Genomic DNA, 25,770 nt, shown 5'->3' on the forward strand with positions numbered 1-25,770 from the left:
GGTTTTACCAAATCAGACCGATTTCAGGAATCGTACATTGAAAATAATATAATCTAGTCTTAAGTTCTTCAATTTAATGAGGTTCTCAAAGCGGCTGTACTTTTGAAGTGAAAATATAATTACTGGGTTTCTTTACTTGTACATACGTTGCATCGTATTAAACTACTCCACAACTATGAGGCCCCAAGCTATAATAAATGTAATTTAAATAAGTGTCGTTGCTCTCCTTGAGTCAGTAATAATATCAATTACGATAAAATAGGCAAAATTTTAATATTATGTTTTATGTATTAATAGTTCAAGTGATACCAATCAAATAAACAATTGAAATAATTGTTAAAATATAATATAGAGCATATTATTATATGCTCTAATTAAACCTAATTCCGTCGGCATTAATGGGGACTATCATCACTACTACACCGACGTCGCCGTTAGCACTAACTAAGCCATAAATATGAATGAATATCTTTAACATACACAGTTGTCTGTTCCTGGGCAACTTAATGTCTAATACAGCTATATATGTACGTATACCATAACCCACAACACATCTCGGAGCAAAAAACAGGATCACTGTACACTGCATCCAACGGACTAGTACGGACACATAACATACATAATACACGTTACATACGATAATTACACCAAGTTTCTGTATCATTCACCCTCACAAAATATCGCGATAACAATCGGGTAGAATTGATATCCCTAGATAAGATCCAGAGAGCTTATCCTAAATTTACTATGTGAAATAAGACCTAATACTTTAACTAGACGCCCGATTTGTTTTTAACCGTTTTAATACTTCGCAAATTTGATGATCCACATCATAGTCTCTATAAAACAATAAGGCGATTCAACTGTTCAATAAAATCACTTGAATTGCTGGTATAACTTTTGAATGAGCAGCAATAGATGTTGTAGCTTATATGTATGCACCTTGAATTGCTTTGGCCCGCAAAGCGGGATAGTTACCGTACATCGGGACTGATAAGCAAAGTCCTTTCAATACAAAAGAAAGACTAGAGCCTAATACACCAGACTGCTTAACAACGGGTTGATGGATTATTAATATTATGAATAATCCATATAGCCATTAATATCTTTAATAGGCCGTTTAGTCTAAGTTGTAAATTTTGCTTATTGTTTTTTATAATAGAATGTATGTATATTTTACGTAGTAATCTTTTACGTAGTAATTGATAAAAATGTAGTTCGAAATAATTTTTTGCAGCAGTTCGATGATAAAGTAAAGACTTTTATAAATAACATGAAGAGGTAACTAAAAATGAGTAGGAAAATATAGTCATTATATTTATTTTTGTTTTTCGATCCTGTGACTGCTTTTGTTTTTTGAAGTTATACTTCCTTTGGTGCGTTAGGGAAAAATGATTACTGTAAATTTTTAGGATGCGCGCAGCTCTATATTGTCAAAACAGCTCATATGATTTCACCAATGTCATCAGTCGTTTCTTGATTGTATCGGAAAATGGGTGTTTTCAATAAATACAACCTGTAATATTAGCTTGACATGACATGTTACAAACAACGATTATATCACAAAAACTGTTCCGGTTGTATTCTGATCCCATCTAAATCTTGATTGTCCCTGACATTAACTTGACAGGTAAACAATGGCATCGAATTACAATATTGTTGCTTATTGGAAACCAGAGGACTTGGTGTTTCGTTATATTTTATTTTAAATAATAATTGAGGACAAAAAATGTTTGTCTTATTTTTCTGTTAGAAAAACTTGTATTAGAATACTTACATAATATACAAACAAAAGAATAGAAGTTGGTGGAACAAATGGTGTATGCAGGTACAGTAAGTATCACGACTTCTGGTTAGTTAAGCAACTATCTCAGACCATTTCAGTAATCTATAATATAAAAATGAATCGCAAAATATATTAGTAAGCGCATAACTCAACAACGCCTGGACCAATTTTAACATTTCTTTTTTTTTAAATATTCTTTGAAGTCCAAGGATGGCTTTTACGGCGAGAAAAATTCGAATAATTTCCGGAAAAACCCCAAAAACAGCCCTTTTCTTTGTTCCATAGAAACGTTTTCTAACTAAAATGTAGAGTCAATTTGAACTTTATTGCTATTCTATAAAGTTCATGTTAAATTACAAGCACTCACTGTTGTCTAAGTAATACAGGTGTGTTCCTAACGTCAAAGAGTTAATTTGCACTTTATTATCACTGCATAAAGTTCAAGTTCAATCATATCTATCAAAAAAAAAAATCTTCTGTTTTAGTTTCGGCATGCGACATTAAATGCATTAGTTTTCAAATCATTACATTTGTCAAACAAATCGCGTTAAAAAAGGGTTTCATTATCTTTAATTATCACAGGCCAAATCAGCGCGATCGGGCACGACGCGTCGCGCGTTCTGTGACGTAGACTTTTAAATACAATCGTATATATAATAATAATACGTCGGTTAATAACCCGTCTATCTCTATGTTATGTCATTGAGGCACACAATTTTAAATATTTGTCACCTTTAGGTTCCCACTGTCCCTTTAGATTATTTTTCAATCAGGTTTGAACCCTAAGTTCGCCTCTTAGTTTGAAGCCGTCTAGCAGACATCCCAGTCGGGGTTTTTAAGTGGGTATTATAGATATTTTGGTCACCCGAGCTGAACCTCACACACCACCCTATCATCAGGGTGACGGTTCTGTTCAGGAGATTTTTTGCGCCGACTATAAAATAGGTAGGAACAAAAAACTGCCACATTCCAAATCTTTTTGACAGAACGAAGTCTGTTGGGTCCGCTTGTCTATATAAATAAAAATGAATGTCACTAAGCGCATAACTCGAGAATGGTTCGACCAATTCGGCTAATTTTTTTTTTTTTTTTTTTTTGTATGTTCCTTAATGCCCACGGAAGGTTTTACAAAAAAAAATTAGCAAAAAATTGATTTTTCCTATTAACTTTTGACAGAACGAAATCTGTCCGGGCAGCTAGTTAAGTAACTTTTTGTCTAAATTAAACTGAATTGTAATGTTAATGTCTAAGTTAAACCTAGTTAGTAGATTAAGTAGTAAAATTACTATATTTTTATGTCAAGTTAGGTATTTTCAGTTTTTATTATATTTACTAATATATAACAAACCTCGAAAATATAATCCTATCTATATATATGTAACCACTTGTATTTATATTTACCGTGTATATAAATGTAATAATGCAATAAACAGAGAAAACCTTAACTGTTTGTGTGTACTTTTCAATCATCATTATTTTATTATTCTAGTTCTTAGTCATTGCAAGATACGAAGTTCATAAAATAAGAGTTTTCTTGTAATAATGAATATTCCGCAATGTCATCGTGACAATGTAATAAACAAAGAATGATATATAAAAATTAATTGTGTGGTTTTATGGAATAACGGTGCAAGTGATTTTTTTTTTTCGGTTTGTAGACATTTAAATACCGCGGAACACTTGCACGAATAGGCGAGAATATAAATTTTATACTGTGAGCTGACGCGAGCTATGGTCGCCGCCCTTAACTGCTTTGCAATGCGCCTGTCACCTTATCCCTACATCGCAGCTATCTGTAATGCGACATGCGATAGATGAATGAAAATTTTTCGGGCGATAGAAAAAAAGTTTCACTTTAATATAATAGTAGTCAGGTAAAATTACGCAATAGTATCGTTTAATTATGTTCACTACCGAAGCTTATATTATTAGTTAATTAGCTTTAACTAAATTACAAAAAACAAACGAAATTAGTTTCATTAAAGACTTGTACAGATAGAAGAAGAAAGAGAATACAACGAAAATGTAAGAAAAAATAAAGTCCGGGCGATCTGAGGTCGGGAAGTGGTAGGGAGTGATGGGAGAGGGTAAAAAATGGTTTATCTCGATTTCTTGCTAAACGTTATTATTATTTATTCTAAATCGAAATGTCATGTTTAAACAAGTGTACAAGTTTTTATTCCATAGAGCTCGTATAAAAGAAATAAAGTAATAATAACGTCAGCAATTTACGTCAGAGCAATATCTTCAGATACCTAATCGTATCACGACACTTTGTTTACATATTACTATGAATTACATTTTTTTCTAAGCAATATTGATTGCCAAAGCCCTTAAATCTGATTTTAAAAAAAGTATTTATTGCCAATTATTTGTAACAAGGTTGACCTGCTTTTTAAATAAATATATATATATATATATATATATATATATATATATATATATATATATATATATATATATATATATATATATGTGCTGGGCATAGCCTCTTTCCTCATGTAGTAGAAGGATTGAATAATAGATTAATCCACCAAGCAGCTCCATTGCGAGTTGGCGGATATGTTACTATGAGTAACGATCGCTATCAGGTACTTATTGATAACAACCGGGACCGACGGCTTAACGTACTCTCCGAGGCCCGGTGGGGAGACCCACAAGAACGGACATCCAAATTGGAAAGAAATGTTTGTACAAATACAAATACCCATCCCGAGCGGGAATCGAACCCGCAAACCGTCGGTGTTTTAGGTGACTATTCGTACCACTACACCTACTATATATATACAAATAAAAAATTACTGATTTATGACAAATTTTTCGATGAGTCACGATCATTTCAGCCCGGAAAAACAATAAAATTAAAATTGTATAACTCGCAAACAATTAAAAGGGCATACAGTATGTTGCCAATTTTCTAGGTACCTGAATAAAATAAAAATGTGCTATTACATATTTATTAATAAAAGTAGCCATAAAATGGAAAAGTAGTTCACCTTATTCAGTGATCACAATCCACACAGCCTAACTTTCAGCACAAGAGAAATCACAAAAATATTATGAAAAATTATATTATTTATATGAAAAATAAAGTGAAAAAACGTTGCTAACTTCCCTCTAATGCACCTTACAAAATGCAGCCCTAACTTAATTTTTATATTACGTATAAATGTCATAAATGTTAAACATTTTGAATATCATATCAAAAATTGACCGCTCCAGCGGGGTTCGAACCCGCGTCTCCGACGTACCGTGTCGGCGCTCTAGCCAATTAAGCTATGGAACGATGCACCCGCTCGAGCGAAATTTTCGATATGATACTTTTTAATTTCGGTTTAAGCGAACCGTGGCGCCGTCTATAGTGAGCTCTTTACAGAAACCCGTAACTATTCAAAGTTTCATATTACAATGAAAATCTTTGACAGGAGACGACACCGTGCTATTTTTAATATCTAAGATTTTTATTTTTGTGTTACCCACATTAGGAATTCTAAACATTTTGAATATCATATCAAAAATTGACCGCTCCAGCGGGGTTCGAACCCGCGTCTCCGACGTACCGTGTCGGCGCTCTAGCCAATTAAGCTATGGAACGATGCACCCGCTCGAGCGAAATTTTCGATATGATACTTTTTAATTTCGGTTTAAGCGAACCGTGGCGCCGTCTATAGTGAGCTCTTTACAGAAACCCGTAACTATTCAAAGTTTCATATTACAATGAAAATCTTTGACAGGAGACGACACCGTGCTATTTTTAATATCTAAGATTTTTATTTTTGTGTTACCCACATTAGGAATTCTAAACATTTTGAATATCATATCAAAAATTGACCGCTCCAGCGGGGTTCGAACCCGCGTCTCCGACGTACCGTGTCGGCGCTCTAGTCAATTAAGCTATGGAACGATGCACCCGCTCGAGCGAAATTTTCGATATGATACTTTTTAATTTCGGTTTAAGCGAACCGTGGCGCCGTCTATAGTGAGCTCTTTACAGAAACCCGTAACTATTCAAAGTTTCATATTACAATGAAAATCTTTGACAGGAGACGACACCGTGCTATTTTTAATATCTAAGATTTTTATTTTTGTGTTACCCACATTAGGAATTCTAAACATTTTGAATATCATATCAAAAATTGACCGCTCCAGCGGGGTTCGAACCCGCGTCTCCGACGTACCGTGTCGGCGCTCTAGCCAATTAAGCTATGGAACGATGCACCCGCTCGAGCGAAATTTTCGATATGATACTTTTTGGCGCGGTCAATTTTTGATATGATATTCAAAATGTTTAGAATTCCTAATGTGGGTAACACAAAAATAAAAATCTTAGATATTAAAAATAGCACGGTGTCGTCTCCTGTCAAAGATTTTCATTGTAATATGAAACTTTGAATAGTTACGGGTTTCTCTAAAGAGCTCACTATAGACGGCGCCACGGTTCGCTTAAACCGAAATTAAAAAGTATCATATCGAAAATTTCGCTCGAGCGGGTGCATCGTTCCATAGCTTAATTGGCTAGAGCGCCGACACGGTACGTCGGAGACGCGGGTTCGAACCCCGCTGGAGCGGTCAATTTTTGATATGATATTCAAAATGTTTAGAATTCCTAATGTGGGTAACACAAAAATAAAAATCTTAGATATTAAAAATAGCACGGTGTCGTCTCCTGTCAAAGATTTTCATTGTAATATGAAACTTTGAATAGTTACGGGTTTCTGTAAAGAGCTCACTATAGACGGCGCCACGGTTCGCTTAAACCGAAATTAAAAAGTATCATATCGAAAATTTCGCTCGAGCGGGTGCATCGTTCCATAGCTTAATTGGCTAGAGCGCCGACACGGTACGTCGGAGACGCGGGTTCGAACCCCGCTGGAGCGGTCAATTTTTGATATGATATTCAAAATGTTTAGAATTCCTAATGTGGGTAACACAAAAATAAAAATCTTAGATATTAAAAATAGCACGGTGTCGTCTCCTGTCAAAGATTTTCATTGTAATATGAAACTTTGAATAGTTACGGGTTTCTGTAAAGAGCTCACTATAGACGGCGCCACGGTTCGCTTAAACCGAAATTAAAAAGTATCATATCGAAAATTTCGCTCGAGCGGGTGCATCGTTCCATAGCTTAATTGGCTAGAGCGCCGACACGGTACGTCGGAGACGCGGGTTCGATCCCCGCTGGAGCGGTCAATTTTTGATATGATATTCAAAATGTTTAGAATTCCTAATGTGGGTAACACAAAAATAAAAATCTTAGATATTAAAAATAGCACGGTGTCGTCTCCTGTCAAAGATTTTCATTGTAATATGAAACTTTGAATAGTTACGGGTTTCTGTAAAGAGCTCACTATAGACGGCGCCACGGTTCGCTTAAACCGAAATTAAAAAGTATCATATCGAAAATTTCGCTCGAGCGGGTGCATCGTTCCATAGCTTAATTGGCTAGAGCGCCGACACGGTACGTCGGAGACGCGGGTTCGAACCCCGCTGGAGCGGTCAATTTTTGATATGATATTCAAAATGTTTAGAATTCCTAATGTGGGTAACACAAAAATAAAAATCTTAGATATTAAAAATAGCACGGTGTCGTCTCCTGTCAAAGATTTTCATTGTAATATGAAACTTTGAATAGTTACGGGTTTCTCTAAAGAGCTCACTATAGACGGCGCCACGGTTCGCTTAAACCGAAATTAAAAAGTATCATATCGAAAATTTCGCTCGAGCGGGTGCATCGTTCCATAGCTTAATTGGCTAGAGCGCCGACACGGTACGTCGGAGACGCGGGTTCGAACCCCGCTGGAGCGGTCAATTTTTGATATGATATTCAAAATGTTTAGAATTCCTAATGTGGGTAACACAAAAATAAAAATCTTAGATGTCATAAATGTTGATAAAAAACATTTATGATAATCATAACACGATTTGAAAATAACTGAGGTAGTAGGTAAACTTTACTCGTATTACCACATTACAAACAAACACGATGATAATATTATGTGTGCATAATTTATAATATCTACGATGACACAGCAGTATGTAAATCTTATCAAAGGCAATGACAGTAAAAAACGGAATCGAGTCACTTTCACATTTGTTTCGCGGGCTTTATCTTGATTAAATAATACAAATCGTTAGGATAACATGTCGTTCTCTGGTAAAAAGTTTCGGAGGGTTAAATGTGAAAACATCAAAGAATTATTGGCATCAACTCGTGAGTGCTTTGTTATTTAGTGAGTGTTGGTTCATACGTAAACTTGTGACCGTTTATCTTGTACGATAAAGGAGCGTCAATTATATTTTTTGAGTTATTTTGTGCGTGTTATGTCAAATATTAATAATTTTAACATATTTAACAAGACTGTAGGTAATGTTATTAAAATAATTATTTTTTGCTTGAAGTAATTGAAAATCACCACTCAAATCTAGGATAAGGATTTTATGGTAAAGTAAGGAATCATTTTATTTTCTGTGTTTAAAAGTACCTAGGTAGATTATTCAATAAACTGTACTCTACTAAAGCACAAAGGCACAGACAAACCGACAAAAATTCTAACAGTCATTGTTTTGGGTGCTGTTCGCGCTGATGAAGGTAATAATAATATTTTTTCTCATATATTTTCCATGTAGGTACATGCGTTCCGTTACATTTTTATTATATGTATTGATGACTATTGCCCAATATTTCATTAATGACGATAAGGTGATTGAAAGATGATTAAAATTGTGACGTAGGTATAGTAGGTAGGATATATGACATATTTATATATATACTTTATTGCACTAAAAAAAGAATATACAGAAAATTACATTATGTAAGAAAATTAATTATCCCTAGAAGAGATCTCTTCCAGTCATGAGAGAGAGTGTGTCATATAGCGGGGGATACAGTGCAAGAAAATACAACGTAAAGAAAATAGCTAAATAACTGTAATATAGTGTATACTTACAAGTATAAATATATCACACATACATATACAATTTTGTTTTTAATCTATAATAAATACAAATACATAATATTATAGGTAATTATATACTTACATATTCACGAAGTAGATAATTGTAAATTGACTTAAATAGTGAAATAAACTGCTCCTTTAATTTACGTTTGAAGGAAACAAGGAAATGACTTTTTTGGACGCTTTCTGGGAGTTTGTTCCACAGTAAAGAGGCGCGTACCGCAAATGAATTAAGTTTGAATTTGGTATTGCACTTTGGTACATCCAGCTTTGTTGTAATGTCAGGACGCCTGGAACGATTAGGAGAGGGTAGGAGAGGTAGTGAAAACGGGATAGAACATAAGAAGGAGAGTTTGGGTCACGTGGGATGTTAAAGAGACTAGACAGGGGTACATATTTATGTATATGATATGTGTATTTCTTTAAAAATGTATATACTGTCAAGTTTTTTAACAAACTCAACAGAATCTGCGTACTAAAGTGGAGGGGTGATATTGTTTTGTACATGGAAATTTTCAAGAAGTGACAATTTTTTTTTTTCATTAATTACTATTGAATGTTTTAAAAGAGAAACGAGATTTTTGCCGATTTTTTTCCTTCAGAATCTACGTTTCGAATCAGTGGCAGCTTCATATCAAACATAATTAATTTTTGAAAGATTAGTAAAAAAACTTTAATTATTAAATGGCGATTCAGAAGTAGATTTACTAATTGAGTAAAAAAAATTGATTTTAGTCAAAGCACAGTGACCAAATAAGAAAGGAGGGTTTTCTTTCTGATCCGGGGTTTGTTAGTTCCACTGACGCCACCTGTCTGGATGTAATATATGTATTTATTTATAAATTTATCATTTATATACACATATCGAAAAAAAAATTAGCTGTATCATTCAGCTGTTACCTATAACATAAACATTAAGTTGGTTACTTAGGATCAAACGAATGTGTGTATGTCAATGATATTTATTGATTTAATGATTTCTTCACACAGATGCAAATGATGACATCGTTCGGGTAATAAAAACGAAGGCTCCGTTTGTGACTTACACTCTGTTAGACGGAAACACACTGCTTATGGATCTGGAAATAGACGGCAAAAAAATGTCCCATACTTTTAGATTAGGAGAAGAGCACGTTATGAAGAAAAACGATGGAGGAACGGTTTGTTATATCTTCGATTTTTCTTATACGACTATCGTATAAAAACAAACGTTTGATCCACACTGTATGACTATATGATATGACTTAAAGACCTGCAACACGAGGAGCATCAAAGGCGAGTTCACGATCCTACCTTCGCTGTCAATACAACGCATCCCCAGAAGCTCTGGCTACCTTACTCACTTTAGGAATACAACACTTCTAGAGTATAGGTACTCGAGCAACTTGACTGGGGAGTCGGGTTGCTCCAGTTTTTAAGTAAAATATTATCTGCTGTACCTGCTACATAAAAGATTGTGAATGAGTTATTTATATTAAAATAACTTATAATACCTAATTTTTGTGGAACCAGTAGATGACAGGGCGTTAAGTCAACGCTGGTACTCACTGTGGTACAAATTTGACAGTGGCTAACCGGATAGGAGAGTAAAAACAATATAAATATTAAGCTTATCCCGCATCCTTTTAGTCATAGAGTAGGATGTCTCATTCTTTCTGCCTTTCTCATGTCACGAAACGCAATTTTATTAGATTGGCTTTGTTTTAGACTAGCTCGTTGGCGCAGTTTGTAGTGACCCTGCTTTCTGCTCCGCGGGTTGCGGGTTCGATTCCCGCCTGAGTCTGGGTGTAATATTTGTATTTATATATAATATTTCTATGTATATTTATAAAAAAAAATATTTAGCTATATCAGCCGGCTGTTACCTATAATACAAAAATTAAGTTGCTTACTGTAGGAACAGACGACCGAGTGTATGTTATAAGATATTTATTTATTATTTATTTAACAGAGTGGTATCCAGGTTGGATCAGTATATATGATCTGCTGTCAGCTATCTATGCCTAGACTCAATCATAATAAAAATTTATAAGTGATAAGTAAAGATAAAAGTGGTATAAATTGTAAATTTGACCTTCTAAATAGAGAACTAATGAACCACGCATAGAATGTATTATAGTTTCACAAAAAATACATAATGCTAGTCTCATTAGGTCATAAAGAAAAAGACAGTAAAATTGTTACATAATAATTTAACTTGAAGAAAGTGGGTGAAATAGTTGAGGTAGGGCACAGCAGGAATTTCCTGCTCAAAATATGGAGCAGCCCGACTGGAGTAGTATACCTCGACCTTACAGAAGATCACAGCAAAATAATACTGTTTTCAAGCAGTATTGTGTTCCTGTTGGTGAGTAAGTTGACCAGAGCTCCTGGGGGATTGAGGATTGGGTCGGCAACGCGCTTGCGATGTTTCTGGTGTTGCAGGTGTCTATAAGGTAATATATGGTAATATATGTAATATATGTATAATATATGGTAACAGCCTTACAGCCTCATATGGCCTTATTCGTTTTGAAATTGATAATTTGAAAAAAGCTTGCTACTATTTTGACAATTCTATAACATTGCAACTGTTTGTATCGTCTTATAATAAATAAGAGCACAAAAAAAAAACATGTAAATTTTATGAACGGCAGAAGAAATAAGTAGAAGTTGATTAGCTCCTAACTATGTCGAAAGGGGATTTTAATTTATTAATCTTTTGGACACTAAATTATAACAGAATGGTTATGTCTAGAGACACTAAATATAATAATATATTATATATATGTTCAGTATATTGTAATCAACTTAAAGTATAGTCAGATTAATATATATAGACATAAATAAAATTAGAGAGTCTGTTTGTAATATTTAAAAAAAAACTGTGTATACACTGTACATATTCCAAAACAACACTTTTTTTTAATTTTGTCGGTCTGTCTGTCTGTCTTTCTGTCTGTTTGTTCCGGCTAACCTCTGAAACAGCTGGACCGATTTTGACGGGACTTTCACTGGCAGATAACTGGTGTAGTAAGGAGTAACTTAGAACACTTTTATATTATAAATTAATTTATTTTAAAACTGGGTTATTCCGTTCTATTCCATTCTGTTCTCTTCTGTTCTTTTCTGTTCTATTCTGTTCTGTTCTATTCTGTTCTATTTTGTTCTATTTTGTTCTATTCTGTTCTATTCTGTTCTATTCTGTTCTATTCTGTTCTGTTCTGTTCTATTCTGTTCTATTCTGTTCTATTCTGTTCTATTCTGTTCTATACTGTTCTATTCTTTTCTATTCTGTTCTGTTCTGTTGTGTTCTATTCTGTTCTATTCTGTTCTATGCTGTTCTATTTTGTTTCATTCTATTCTATTGACACCGCGTTGGCGCAACGGTCACAGCCATGGATTTACCTGTTGCAATGGCGGTTGCGGGTTCGATCCCCGCACAAGACAAACATTTGTATTGGCCAAACAGGTGTTTGCTGTGGTCTGGGTGTTTGTGCAGTCCTTGTTAGTCTCCCCACCGTGCCTTGGAGAGCACGTTAAGCTGTCGCCCGGTTGTTATCATGTACACCTGATAGCGATTGTTACTCATAGTAGGGAATATAGCCGCCAACCCGCATTGGAGCAGCGTGATGGAATAAACTCTGATCCTTCTTCTACATGGGCAAAGAGGCCTACGCCCAGTAGTGAGATATTACAGGCTGAAACGTATTCTATTCTGTTCTATTCTGTTCTATTCTGTTCTGTTCTGTTCTGTTCTATTCTGTTCTATTCTGTTCTATTCTGTTCTATTCTGTTCTATTCTGTTCTATTCTGTTCTATTCTGTTCTATTCTGCTCTATTCTGTTCTATTCTGCTCTATTCTGTTCTATTCTGTTCTATTCTGTTCTATTCTGTTCTATTCCGTTCTATTCTGTTCTTTTCTATTCTATTCTATTCTGTTCTGTTCTGTTTTGTTCTGTTCTGTTCTGTTCTGTTCTGTTCTATTCTATTGACGCCGCGTTGGCGCAACGGTCACAGCCATGGATTGTACCTGTTGCGCTGGCGGTTGCGGGTTCGATCCCCGCACAAGACAAACATTTGTATTTGCCAAACAGGTGTTTGCCGTGGTCTGGGTGTTTGTGCAGTCCTTGTTAGTCACCCCACCGTGCCTCGAAGAGCACGTTAAGCCGTCGGTCCCGGTTGTTATCATGTACACCTGATAGCGATTGTTACTCATAGTAGGGAATATATCCGCCAACCCGCATTGGAGCAGCGTGGTGGATTAAACTCTGATCCTTCTCTACATGGGGAAAGAGGCCTACGCCCAGTAGTGAGATATAACAAACTGATGCGTATTTTATTCTGTTCTGTTCTGTTCTGTTCTATTCTGTTCTATTCTGTTCTGTTCTGTTCTGTTCTGTTCTGTTCTGTTCTATTCTGTTCTATTCTTTCTATCCTGTTCTATTCTGTTCTTTTCTGTTCTGTTCTATTCTGTTCTATTCTGTTCTATTCTGTTCTGTTCTGTTCTATTCTTTTCTATTCTATTCTATTCTATTCTGTTCTGTTCTGTTATGTTCTGTTCTGTTCTATTCTGTACCGTTCTGTTCCGTTCTGTTCCGTTCTGTTCCGTTCTGTTCCGTTCTGTTCCGTTCTGTTCCGTTCAGTTCCGTTCTGTTCTGTTCTGTTCTGTTCTGTTCTATTCTGTTCTGTTCTATTCTGTTCTATTCTATTCTATTCTATTCTATTCTGTTCTATTCTATTGACATGAATAGGTGAATATGTGTTCGTGTACTTGTTACACTTGTAGCAAAGTATACGAGTTTGCTATCAAGAAAATGCTTTATTTCTGTGCGATTTGTGTTCAACTCTTTACCAGATCTTGCTAAATATCTGGTAAAGAGTTGAACACATTTATTTGAAGTTAAAGCAAGTTCTTCAAAAAAACTATTGTCGAAATAGTCGGAGAAGTACTCTAATGGCTTTCTTATTTAGGGAGGATCTAGATTGTCAGATATTTGATCAATATCTTGCATCAAAGGCGGATCATAGTCATCTTTTTGGTACCACTTTGGGTATCTTTCATATAACTCCTGGAGATATTACTCTCTTCCTCACTAGATTTTAATTGGTCTGACTGATGATCATCGTCATTATTATCAGGTTGTCGCAAGACATCGTCGTCTTCTTTGACAGGCTGTTGTTCTCCCAAATCCTAATCATGTGAATGAATATTTTCCAAATAATCTTTTATTTCTATTATATTGTCTCTGAGACATTTCGCACCTGTTAAAATAAAGAATAAAGTAAATAAAATAAAATAAATAACAGAAAATCTCAATTAAAAATATAAAGAAACTCGATAATTTATTTAAAAGAAAGTAAAAGTTGCATCTTAAGGTATCACCTATGATACTAGGATTACAGGAACCGATGTCAATTAAAATTATTAACCACAAAATTATTTTAAGTCATTAAAGACAGAAAGTAGATGTTAACTTATTATTTCCATGTAAATATTTATTATAAAATAACAAATTTTTGAAAACTTACCGGTACGACGTCGCTTCATGATGACCACCAACCGTATAACATATTTGACAGGTCACTGAAGTTCAAAAAACTGCGCGGTGTTTCCAGTTATATTTTTTGAGAAGTACAATTTTCTACTCTTTATGATACGTTCGGCTACTAAATGTTTGCCATTTGTAATTATAATGTAGATCGCGATGATCGAAGGTATCATATGTGATACCAGAGGACTGAAGAGGATACTCGATTCTACTCGACTCTGCTCGACTCTGCTCGACTCTACTCGACTCTGCTCGACTCTGCTCGACTCTGCTCGATTCTGCTCGACTCTGCTCGACTCTTTTCGACTCAGCTCGACTCTGCGTGACTCTGCTCAAAATTGGAATAATGTTATTGTGGTATATTTACTGTGTATCCATTATGCGTTTAGTACAATGTAGTTATTTTAATATGACAAACAGACACACAAATTTTATTTATTTGCATATACATAGATAATAATTTTATTTGAGTGCATTATTTATGACGATGTGGATTAAGGTCGTACTTATATACGATATTTGTAACATATCAATAAATAAAACTTGTCAAGTGCGAGTCAGGTTTGAACATAATGAGTGCCGTGCTACCTTATATTTAACATTAAATAATTTTTCACATAGAGTTCATAGCACCTCCACACCACCACACAAGTCTGTTGACAGTAAAGGCCTTTCTTCAATTAAACCTCGTTTCTTTTTTTAGTTGTTTAATATTCCCATTACTATGTAATTTTTTATTTTATCACTTTTACCATAATTTTAATACTATATTCTGTTTGCTTATTATTGTGTACATTAGTAAGTATACATATGTTAGACATCTAAAAGTAAACTTCATTAAAAAATATATTAAGTTTTGTAGTTAAAGAAACAAGTAGATGTAGCTCAAATAAAGAAACAGACATGACTAGTCACTGTGTCTAACCGGATACAAAATTTAAAAAAAAATCATTGATAATGTAGTGTGGTGTAATTAAGTAACTGTAAATTAAACAATACCGTTTTGATAGTAATCGTAATTGCAATACAAATATGATTAAATTTCAGATGTTTATCTACTACAATTCTGTCGTTCTTAGATAAAAAGTGATAAAAAATAAATAAAAATAAAAAAATAGTGATACATTTTACGATTTATCATAAAAGAAATCAAAATTGAAAAAGCAGTAACTGAAGTTCTGATCTGATATTTTTCTTAAGCATGTCAAAGTTCCTAAGACACAGCCATGGAACAGACGGATATACAAAGGAGTCTCGGTAATAGAGTTATATTCACGCCCTTTAGTCACGAAACCCTAATAATATGCGATTCCTATTTTACATTTACAAAATTAATATAAATTAATAAGCATTTAATAAATCTCATTGAAATCTACTTTTACTTGTCAATCGAACCGAAAACGTTTGCACATAGATCTCGGTTTTTTTTACACAAATTAACCCGACGAACTTCGTCCCGCAATACTTTTACATAGATACCTTGCCTTAAAATTTAGGCTAAACCTTTATTTATTTATATATTTAAATTATCAACAATTTCGTTTTTATTGTGCTAGTATTCTCGCCACAACAAATTACTAGACTTTATCATTACATTTCCCTTCTACTTATTCGGCGTGTGTTAGATATATGTACAGTCATGCTAGATATAGTATATAGCGTAAAAGCGTGCGAAATATCTGATAATTTAATAACGAATCTATTTAAAAAAGTAAGATTATTTGACAAAGGTTACTGACGTATTTATCAGTATCTTTGAAGTTTAACACACTATTTTTCTCCAACACGTGAAAATAGATAAACAATTTGCGTCAAATTGATATAACATATTGCGTCAAAAAGCTATTTAACAAAGAATCAGACCAGAGCAATAATCCTATTCAATATAAACTCGTAACTAAGTAATAGACGCTCTTATAAGAGCTCAAAGTCTGCGACAGCATACCTATATCTATCTTTTAAGGTAGGCTCACTATAACCTTTTTTTTGTTAACCAAGTTCGTTCTAAAATTATGCATTATTTGCGAAGATGTTTTTATAAACATGATATTAATCTTTATCTAAATAAATACGTTATTCATTACAAGTATTTAATTTAAAACGAAATAGCCTTTTACATAATTCAATTTCAATGAGTATCTCAGGAGATATCGCAATTTTAAAATAACGTCGCAGCAAAATAATGATCAAGTAGTGCGCGCGCCTCTATTCCACGCGGACGAAGTCGCGCGGAGAAGCTAGTTTAATATAAATAGAAACACAAATAGTAAACAAAAAACTAATATATTCTCATTTCTTTTAAAGCTTACACTAAATAAATAATGTTATTGTTTCAATTTAAATAAATTAGACTAATATTTCTGTGACTTATTCATAGATACCAGATTTCTAAAAATGATATAATTTGAAGGCTGGAATAGATTTTCATTATAGAATTAACGTAAAAACACCAACACGTCCAACACGGAAATGACTCCAACCTTCTCGATACAATTTTGGTCAATCTAGTTTTTTGCTTTATATTGTTAATTAACATTAAGTTGTGGTAACTGTTTACATCCTACTAATATTATAAATAAGAAACTTTGGATGAATATTTATTACTTTTGGTTAAATATAATTGAACTGATGATTGGAATTATTTTACACGTAAACAGCTCCAGATTCAGAATAACACACATCTATACTGTACACTACCTCGTTCCGACGACCGAGACAATGGCGTGAGGCACAATTAGTACAATAATTAATAACTGTAATGTTTTCGATATAGACTACGTTGAAAATAAGAATTTTACTTTAATTTTTTTTTTTGCTCGCAATATTTATGTAAGTATTTAGAACTCATAAGCCATTAGAACTTCCAAAATATGCATCTTGTTCGAGTATGTTACTTAATCACTACGTAACATTGACGAAATTTTGGTAGTTCATTTGCTTGTACTTCAGTACAATGGCACTTAAGTCATTAAGAAATATTTCGAACGAACCTTTGTTTTTAGAACAAAGATTTAACAAAAACCCAAATGGAGTGATTACCTTGTATTTTTAACCGACTTCCAAAAAAGGAAGAGGTTCTCAATTCGATTGTATATTTTTTTTTTTATATTTGCTGTAAATTTTTCTGTTACCTCGAAACTTTTGACTGGGTGGACCGATTTCGATGATTTTTTTAATGGTAAGGTGGCGTGTCATGTGGAGTTATTTAAATTTAATTGAGAACTGACAATTAGTTTTCTAGTTGTATCTAATAATGCGTTGTATTATACCGTATAAATTCTCACTGGGTGTAGCGATTTTGGTAATACTAATTTAATCGAAAGCTAACGCTTGTCTTGTGGTCCCATTTGATCGAGATCTAATGACTTTTTAACTAATGTTTGATAACGCGTATTTACTTGATTATTTTTTCGCCTCTTACTTACTTACTTACGTTCTATTATTTGTCGATGTACCTGATTGTAGTCGATTTTACTTTCAATTGCGAGCAAACATAAGTAGAACATATACTTATACATAAACACAAAAAAATGAATGCTTCTAACATAGGTACGTGAATATTAACATATTATACTAAAAAAAAAGTTTATAATTATTATATTTAAAAAACCTGATATTTCACCATTGACAGTACCATAATCACAGGTACATTCCCCCACGGACAGTATATGTGGTGTTAGTAAATATAAAAGCTTCTATAAAAGAGTCGTTTACAATATATATTTTTAACATTCTTAGGTAAAAATGACATACACCGTCGAAGGTAACAGCGTTATTAAACAAGTGATAAAGATGCCAGACGGAAAAACTGCTTATTTTAGAAGAGAGTTCAATGACAATGAAATAAAAATGGTAAGTAATGCTTTGTAACAATTTCATAACAAAGAATTTGAATATTTTTTATTACGCAAGTTTTACAAAAGTAAAGTATTTTACGATTTAAACGAATATAGGTATTTATGTTTTTTTCATACAAATTTCATACAAATAATAAATCGTTTCGTTCATACGTAATAATAAAAAGTTATTATTAACTGAGAAGCCTTTCTTGGTAGCAGATATATTTGAGAATACATGTAGTAAATGTTAACCTTCAGAATTTATTTTTACAACATGCAGTTTTCCACGCAATGTTCTCTCTAAAACCTAATTGAAAAAAAATGGTATCTATATATTATAATTAAAAAGTATAAATTAGTAGCGTAGTATATAAATTATAATAAGTATAATATAAATTAAATATGTGACAACTTGTGATTAGTTTTTTAGTTTTAATCATTATAAGATGTAAGCTATCCATATAAAATGAAATAAAATAGTAGGGTCATTGCGCCTGTTCGCGTCCACCGCCCAATTCGCGTCCATTTTACGGATCTCAGTTTCAAAAGTCTCGAAATTAAGTATACTAAGACACCAATAAGTCGAAAAGTAATTACCGGCAATACCTCAATGTATAAGAGGCACGCACGCATAGACAAAAGTTCTGTGCGACCAAGCAATCCCGGGTAAAAAAAATAGTTGTTCAACAAGAGAGCGCGAAGGCACGGAATAATGAGAAGAAAATAGTGGGCAGCGGTTCGTTTGAAGGTAAGTCTTTTATTATTTTATGTCTATTTTGAATACATAGCTGTTTCTAGGCGTTGGTTATGATAAAAGGAATTATAATAATTATGAATTTGCTTATTTTTTTTATAGTTAACAGTTAAAATAAGGTGGACGCGAACTACTACACCGAATTTATAAAACTTCCACTTTGCGTCCGCAATGGACGCAAACTATACCTAAAGGGATTAATAATAAAACTAAATCGCGTCCATTTCTTAAATTAATTCTATAAGTTTAATACATAAAACTAATAACTACAAGTTAATACCTATTCTACTTTGAATGAAATATGTAATTTCTTTCTTATTTTTTTTTCTGTTTAAGATGAGTTCTTTGCAGATAAGAAGAAGAAAAAAAGAACATACACAGAGGAAGATTTAAGGGAAGTTTTGCATGACATTCAAGAGAAGAGGAAATCGGTAAGACAAGCACCTATGCAAAAAATATGCTATTCCGATATTGGACAAAATCAGTGGGTGCAGACCAAGAGGGTACAAAACTCATCTACACAAATAAATAAAATTGGAGTGTCTGTTTGTAATATTAAAGTAACAGCTTTTTACTAAATGCATATTGATTTATACATGGTACATATACCAAAATAAGCAATCTCTTTACTGTATGATGCCCTAATAAGAAGTCAGCTTGAGTATAATGCGGTAGTATGGTCTCCACATGAAGTCAAATACAGTCTCATGCTGGAACATATTCAAAATAAATTCACCAGGTTTCTTTACCTTAGGCTTAATGGCGTGTATCCCTTGTATCCCTTGATGTATTCAACATTGTTTGTATTGGGCATGGTTCGATACAACAAGTTGGAGACTAGGAGAGAGCTGGCTCTGGCAACTTATATTTTAAAATTATTCCGCGGTGTTGTCAATAATCCAGGGTTACTGCAGTGGATAGATTTGAGCGTACCCGATAGGTATCTACAACGAAAGCGGCGTCCGAGCTTATTTGCAGTACCCCACGGCAGAACCGAGCTAGTGCGCAACGGACCCCTTGCTCGTTCAGTCAGAACGCTGAACTTGGTGGCTGACACACTAGACCTTTTTTCTTGTTCGTGGAGTGAATTCGCAAAAGTTACTTTGTATATAATATGTTATGATAATTGAATTTAATGTTTTTATATTTATTAATGTTACATTGTTTTGTTTTTAGTATTATGCTTAAGTCAGCTAATTCTTTTTTAATTATAGTTTAACTTTTTTTTTTTCCTTTTGCTTTTTGTCTCCTTTACTATGTCTAATGAATTGGGTTATGCCTGTAATATTAGATGTGAGAAAATAAAATAAATAAATAAATAAAAACATTTTAAGAATTTTTGTCTGTCTGTCTGTTTGCTCCGGCTAATCACTGAAACCATTGGACTGATTTTGAAGGGACTTTCACTGGCAGATAGCTAATGTAATAAGGAGTAACTTAGGCTACTTTTATTTTAGAAATTTATTTATTTTTTAATTTTACGAACAGAACAATATTTTTTTTTAATTCCACGCGGATGAAGTCGCGAGCACAGCTAGTATCAAATAAAATCAAGTAACGAAGAAGAAAACATAACGGTATTATTAATATTTAATGCGAATGGAGATATGTGTCCACCTCGTATTTTGTTTCCATAATTATTAATCAAGGCTGATCTTTGTGGTGCTGTGTGCTTACGGCATCAAAGAATATAGCCACCCCCTCTCTTCCCGTGGGTGTCGTAAGAGGCGACTAAGGGATAACATAGTTCCACTACCACCTTGGAACTCATAAAGCCGACCGATGGCGGGATAACCATCCAACTGCTGGCTTTGAAATACACAGGCTAAAGACGGGCAGCAGCATCTTCAGTACGACAATGCCAGCCCTGCGGTCACCAACCTGTCTGCCCAGCGTTGTGACTATGGGCAAAACACAGGAGTGAACTTGTCGAGGCCTATGTCCAGTAGTCGACTGCGAAAGGCTGCTGTGATTGTAATTGCAGGCTGATCCTTTAGATTGCTTACATTCCTTTAAAATTCACAGAACAGATAATTGTTGAATTTTATAGGTGGAATTACTATTTACTTACTAAATACATGGGTACCTAATTTGTTTTTTAATTTTAAGTTTTATCAATGTTTAGAAGAATAAATAGGTGTTTTATTTTCTTTATAGTGATTTATTAATGTTAATATGTTGATTTTTAAATAACTATAATTCTTCAATAAATAAATTATTAAAATCCAACCTCTCTTTACATTATCATAAAAATATCACCTCTTTATTCCTTTTCTAAGCTGGTGGACGCGAAGTGGTCCAGCGGGTGGACGCAAATTGGATTTTATGGACGCAAACTGGGTAAATCGCCTAATTCTGAAGTTTGTATTTAAATAAAATAATAACAAGACGTTTCGAACAAAACTGAAAATTAATCTTTAAATAGACTATATAACGAACACAGTAAATAAATTTTTCATAGAAATTAGTGCGGGGACATTTTTATTTTCTTCTTCAAACTTGCCAACTGCACTAAGTGGACGCGAACAGGCGCAATGACCCTACTTAACTTTGACAGTTTTACTACGTTTTAGTGACAAAAACGAATCGTTTTTATATTAAGGAAGAAATAGCTAAAAATATGGATCTAAGACTTTATACTATTTCTATAACGTTTTATTTCTATTTCAGATCGTGACAATGGACGGAACTGACCTCACTGGTACAATATATTATGAACTGGTTCAATGATACACAATAGAGGGTAAACTAATTGAATATGCCCCGCTTTTTTGTTCAGTTAAATGAAGCACATTTAAAATAAAATTATGTTTATTTATTAGGAAACCTATGTTACACGGGAGCCAATACGCCCCTGCCTCAAACTTGCATAAAATTGCGGTTATATAATTAAGGACATGTACCTTCTAAAATGTTACATCCTTTTTTTATTACTCGTATAAAATATTACTGAATTTTATTAAAAATACGTAATAATACTCATCCAGGTAAGTCGTTTTGAGATACTAAAAATTTTAAGGATTTTGAATTTTGTTCTCGACAACTAAAAAAGCATACTCGCTCGTCTCAACGAATTCGAGTACTATCTATCGATTGGCGCTTGAATTATTTTATTTAATAGTTCGGTGTTTTTAATGTAAGTGAGGCGTATTTTCTAAGTTATTTATATTCAGTATTGTTAAATCAGTATTTGACATGAAATGAAATTATACAATGATAATGATCAACGTATTATTTTATTTATTTTCCAAGCTTACTTGAGTTATATGTGCTGAATATGTTACGTTCAAAGTAGTCTTGCTATACCTGTTTTCGATAGGCTTGAAGGAAATAAGTTTTGAAAGAGATTGTTCAGAATATTCTCAAAATAATATCACAAATAACTTAAGACTAGCACAATTAAAAAAATTAAATTAACAACTAAACCATTAACGTAACCCGTTCTGTTCATGTGCGTAGATTTGAAACTGAATTGACGAGCGCTCTGGTGTAATGGTGCGTGTGCCGTGTCGGCGACGCCTAAAAACTGACGGTCGCGGAATTGATTCCTGCTCGGAGTTTATATTTGTGTTTATACAAATATTTATTTCCGGTTTGGTTGTTAGTCCATTGAGGGTCTCTCCACTGTGCCTCGGAGAGCATGATGAGCTGTTGATCCCGGTTGTTATCATGTACGCCTGATAGCGACCGTTACTCGTAGTAGGGAATATATCCGCCAACCCGCATTGGAGTAGCGTGGTGGATTACGCTCTGACCCTTCTCCTTTATAGGGATAGAGCTCTATGCCAAGCTGTGGGATATTACAGGATGATGCGATTGAAATATGAACAGATTTTGACTCAATACTCGGAATGGGGAAACATTGCCAACATATTTTACATCATTCAACGTGAACCTTAGTTATGACATTATACTAAAACAGCTACAGCTTTAAAGAAAGTTGATTAGTTCTTCATTCTGAATACTCAACGCTGCTCTTTCTTCTGCTGTATTTATTAAAACTTCTGCTATATTTACGTCAGATTCTTAAGACAAGCGCGTCGAAAACATATTTTCGGTCTTATACTAATAGTATTATAAATTTCATTATTTCAGTAGTGTATCGTATTTTAATTGATCTACTCGCTTCAACCTATCCCAGTTCACTGCTGGACTGTTTGCGCCCAATAGAACATCGGCCCAGCAGGCCGAAGGACGCTCCATATATATATACTACTTTCGTTTTAGTGAAAAAAACTTATTACCAATTTTTGTCTGTTGAGTAACATAATATGTCAGATAACTATCTGGAAAGTTTTATCAGCTCAGAACTTACACAGACGAATTTAGTTAATCTTTCGTTTTTGATACACGCAATAGAGCTACAGTAAATATAACAAGAATGTTTAGTAATAAAGACATTTGTAAATAAATCGTTTCTATGAATAACAAAATATATAAAGTATTTCATAATATAATAAAATTAATCCAGCTCCAACTAATTTGCCTAATGTTTAACAAAAGATACTCATTTAAATCTATTTCACACATATAAAATAGCATTCTGAAGATATGCGTCGAATTGAATTTTATCTTACGAAAAATCCCCGCGCGGTTTTACACGCATCTACGCAACTTTGATTATTATTTTTTTACAAAAACATAGAAAAGGATAAAAGAAGGATGTTCCCTGAGATCGATTTGTATATCTGCTTCTAATTGTGGTGTTGTATTAATTTTAAATGGACGAATCTATTTTTAATCTTCTCTCGTTTTCAATTTGACTATTTACTTCGATATTTTACCTTTTTATATTAGAAAACTGGTACTTGTCATGTCCTATTTAAACTTGAGCTAGAAGTGACGAGTTGTTTTTGAGCTATACCTAACTATTCGTATTTAATTGATTTCAACTACGTCGATGATATTCTAATTTTATTAGGTACTTGTTAATGTAAATTTATCTTATCATTACGAAAATAATACGTACATTTTACGGTTCGTTTGACTGATAAATGTCGATCGACGTAAAACTGTATCCAACAAACAAAGGTTATACTTATTATATATATATATATATATATATATATATATATATATATATATATATATATATATATATATATATATATATATATATATACACAACTAGGTCGGCTAACAAGTGCACGACTCACCTGGTGGTACGCGATTATCGTAGCTTCAGGAGCTCTGGTCACCTTACTCACCAACATGAGGAGGTACTACCCCTTTGGGCTGATCCATATATTGAACAGGAAATTTCCTGCTGTACCCTACTTGAGTTATATTTTTTTTTTCTGTTAATATTTTACTTTGACTATAAGATATAATAATAACTGTAGAATCGGAAAATAAGCTCTGTACATAAAATTAAAACTTTTGTAGAAACAAACAGACCCTAAAACTTTAATTTTATTCTTATCAATATCATCAGCTATTGATTAACACCACATTAACACGAAAATGTAATAAAAATGAAACACCTAAAAGATATTTAGTATGGAAATAGAGCAGCTATAATTTATAATGCATAATAAACATTTTAAATTTTAATTCGTCAACTAATCAACTTCTTTATAAGGTTTAAGGATACACATAATTTATGTGTATAATATTAAAAAATGTAATAAATTATACGAATAATACGAATTGCTTTGTCATTGATATTTCACATTAAATTCAATTGTATATTTGTTTTTATTTTATATTTGAACTTTGAAAATAATTCTATAGGTACCTTTATTTTCTTATAATTCTATACAAATATTATAAAGCTGAAGTAAAGTTTGTTTGTCCGTTTAAACGCGCTAATCTCAGAAACTACATACTGGTTCGAATTGAAAAAATATTTTTGTGTTGGATAATCCATTTACCGAGGAACGCTATAGGCACAGCTAGTATATTAATATATCAAGATAGTAAAGGCACATCTCGATAAAACAATATATATACGCCTAAGACGAACTAAAATGTGAATAAAACCAAATTCATAACTTTTTGCTTTTTAGTTCGTTCAGAATTTTCAAACTATCTAACAGACATAAAATTAAATACAAGTTGTTATCTGTTATATTAAGTCTGTTATATTAAGTTATAATAAGTCTACGTTTACGCTATGATATTTTAACAATTTTTTTTACTAATAACAAAATTGTAGTAGGACTAATTTTACACATAGTTTTTTTTATGGTAGTCTTTTTTTTTCATTTCAGTCCATCTATATCTTGGCCTTATGTCACAAAACCACTAATTGAATTAGATTGAAACTTGGCATAATTAACTCTACCTATGATCTAAGAAACTTTTCAATCTGAAATGTATTATATTAAAAATGTATAATTGTGAAGAACTTGTTTTCAATTTCGTCAAACAGATATAAAAATAAATGACCTAGAAGTATATTTTGTAATCAAAATTCATACTAATAATTCAGATATTTCAAAAATTTAAATCGCTGTCATTAATAATATTCTAAGAAAATTATGATCTCAATTTAAATCCAAACAGTAATTAGTATGATGTCATAAACAACTAACTCTATATAATTAGGAACTAAAATGTTATTCATTTATTACCATAGCTTTAGCATATGTTCCACCCTCTACCATTGTCTATGTGTCATTATCTAATGTACAATCTATGTACAATGTAGAGGTCAAACGGTAACTCTACACATAACATAAGAGATATGCTATGATTCTTGTTAAGAACCGAGTAACAGACATTTTTATAAAACGTTTTGCTGACTTGTATTTGACTGGACCTATCATATAAATCCCGTCAAATTTACCCTGATAGAACGAGAACTCTATGTCGGGTAACACATATACCTAGACCACTACGAATATCTGCTTGAAATGTACAGACATGTGGGTATTTATCGTGACCGGAATCGAACCAGCGT

At 33.1% G+C, this 25,770-nt stretch overlaps 1 protein-coding gene across 1 annotated transcript; it reads left to right on the forward strand.

Annotated features, from left to right (window-relative positions):
• Nucleotides 1–7,927: 7,927 nt before the first annotated feature.
• LOC123657185 (fatty acid-binding protein-like) lies at nucleotides 7,928–22,093 on the forward strand. Its single transcript, XM_045592764.1, has 4 exons — nucleotides 7,928–7,997; nucleotides 9,733–9,902; nucleotides 18,012–18,125; nucleotides 21,537–22,093. Exons 1-4 carry the CDS (start codon nucleotides 7,928–7,930, stop codon nucleotides 21,594–21,596), a joined length of 414 nt encoding a protein of 137 aa, XP_045448720.1. The 3' UTR covers nucleotides 21,597–22,093.
• Nucleotides 22,094–25,770: the final 3,677 nt, after the last annotated feature.

Source organism: Melitaea cinxia, chromosome 10, assembly GCF_905220565.1.
Source record: "Melitaea cinxia chromosome 10, ilMelCinx1.1, whole genome shotgun sequence".
NCBI lineage: Eukaryota > Metazoa > Arthropoda > Insecta > Lepidoptera > Nymphalidae > Melitaea > Melitaea cinxia.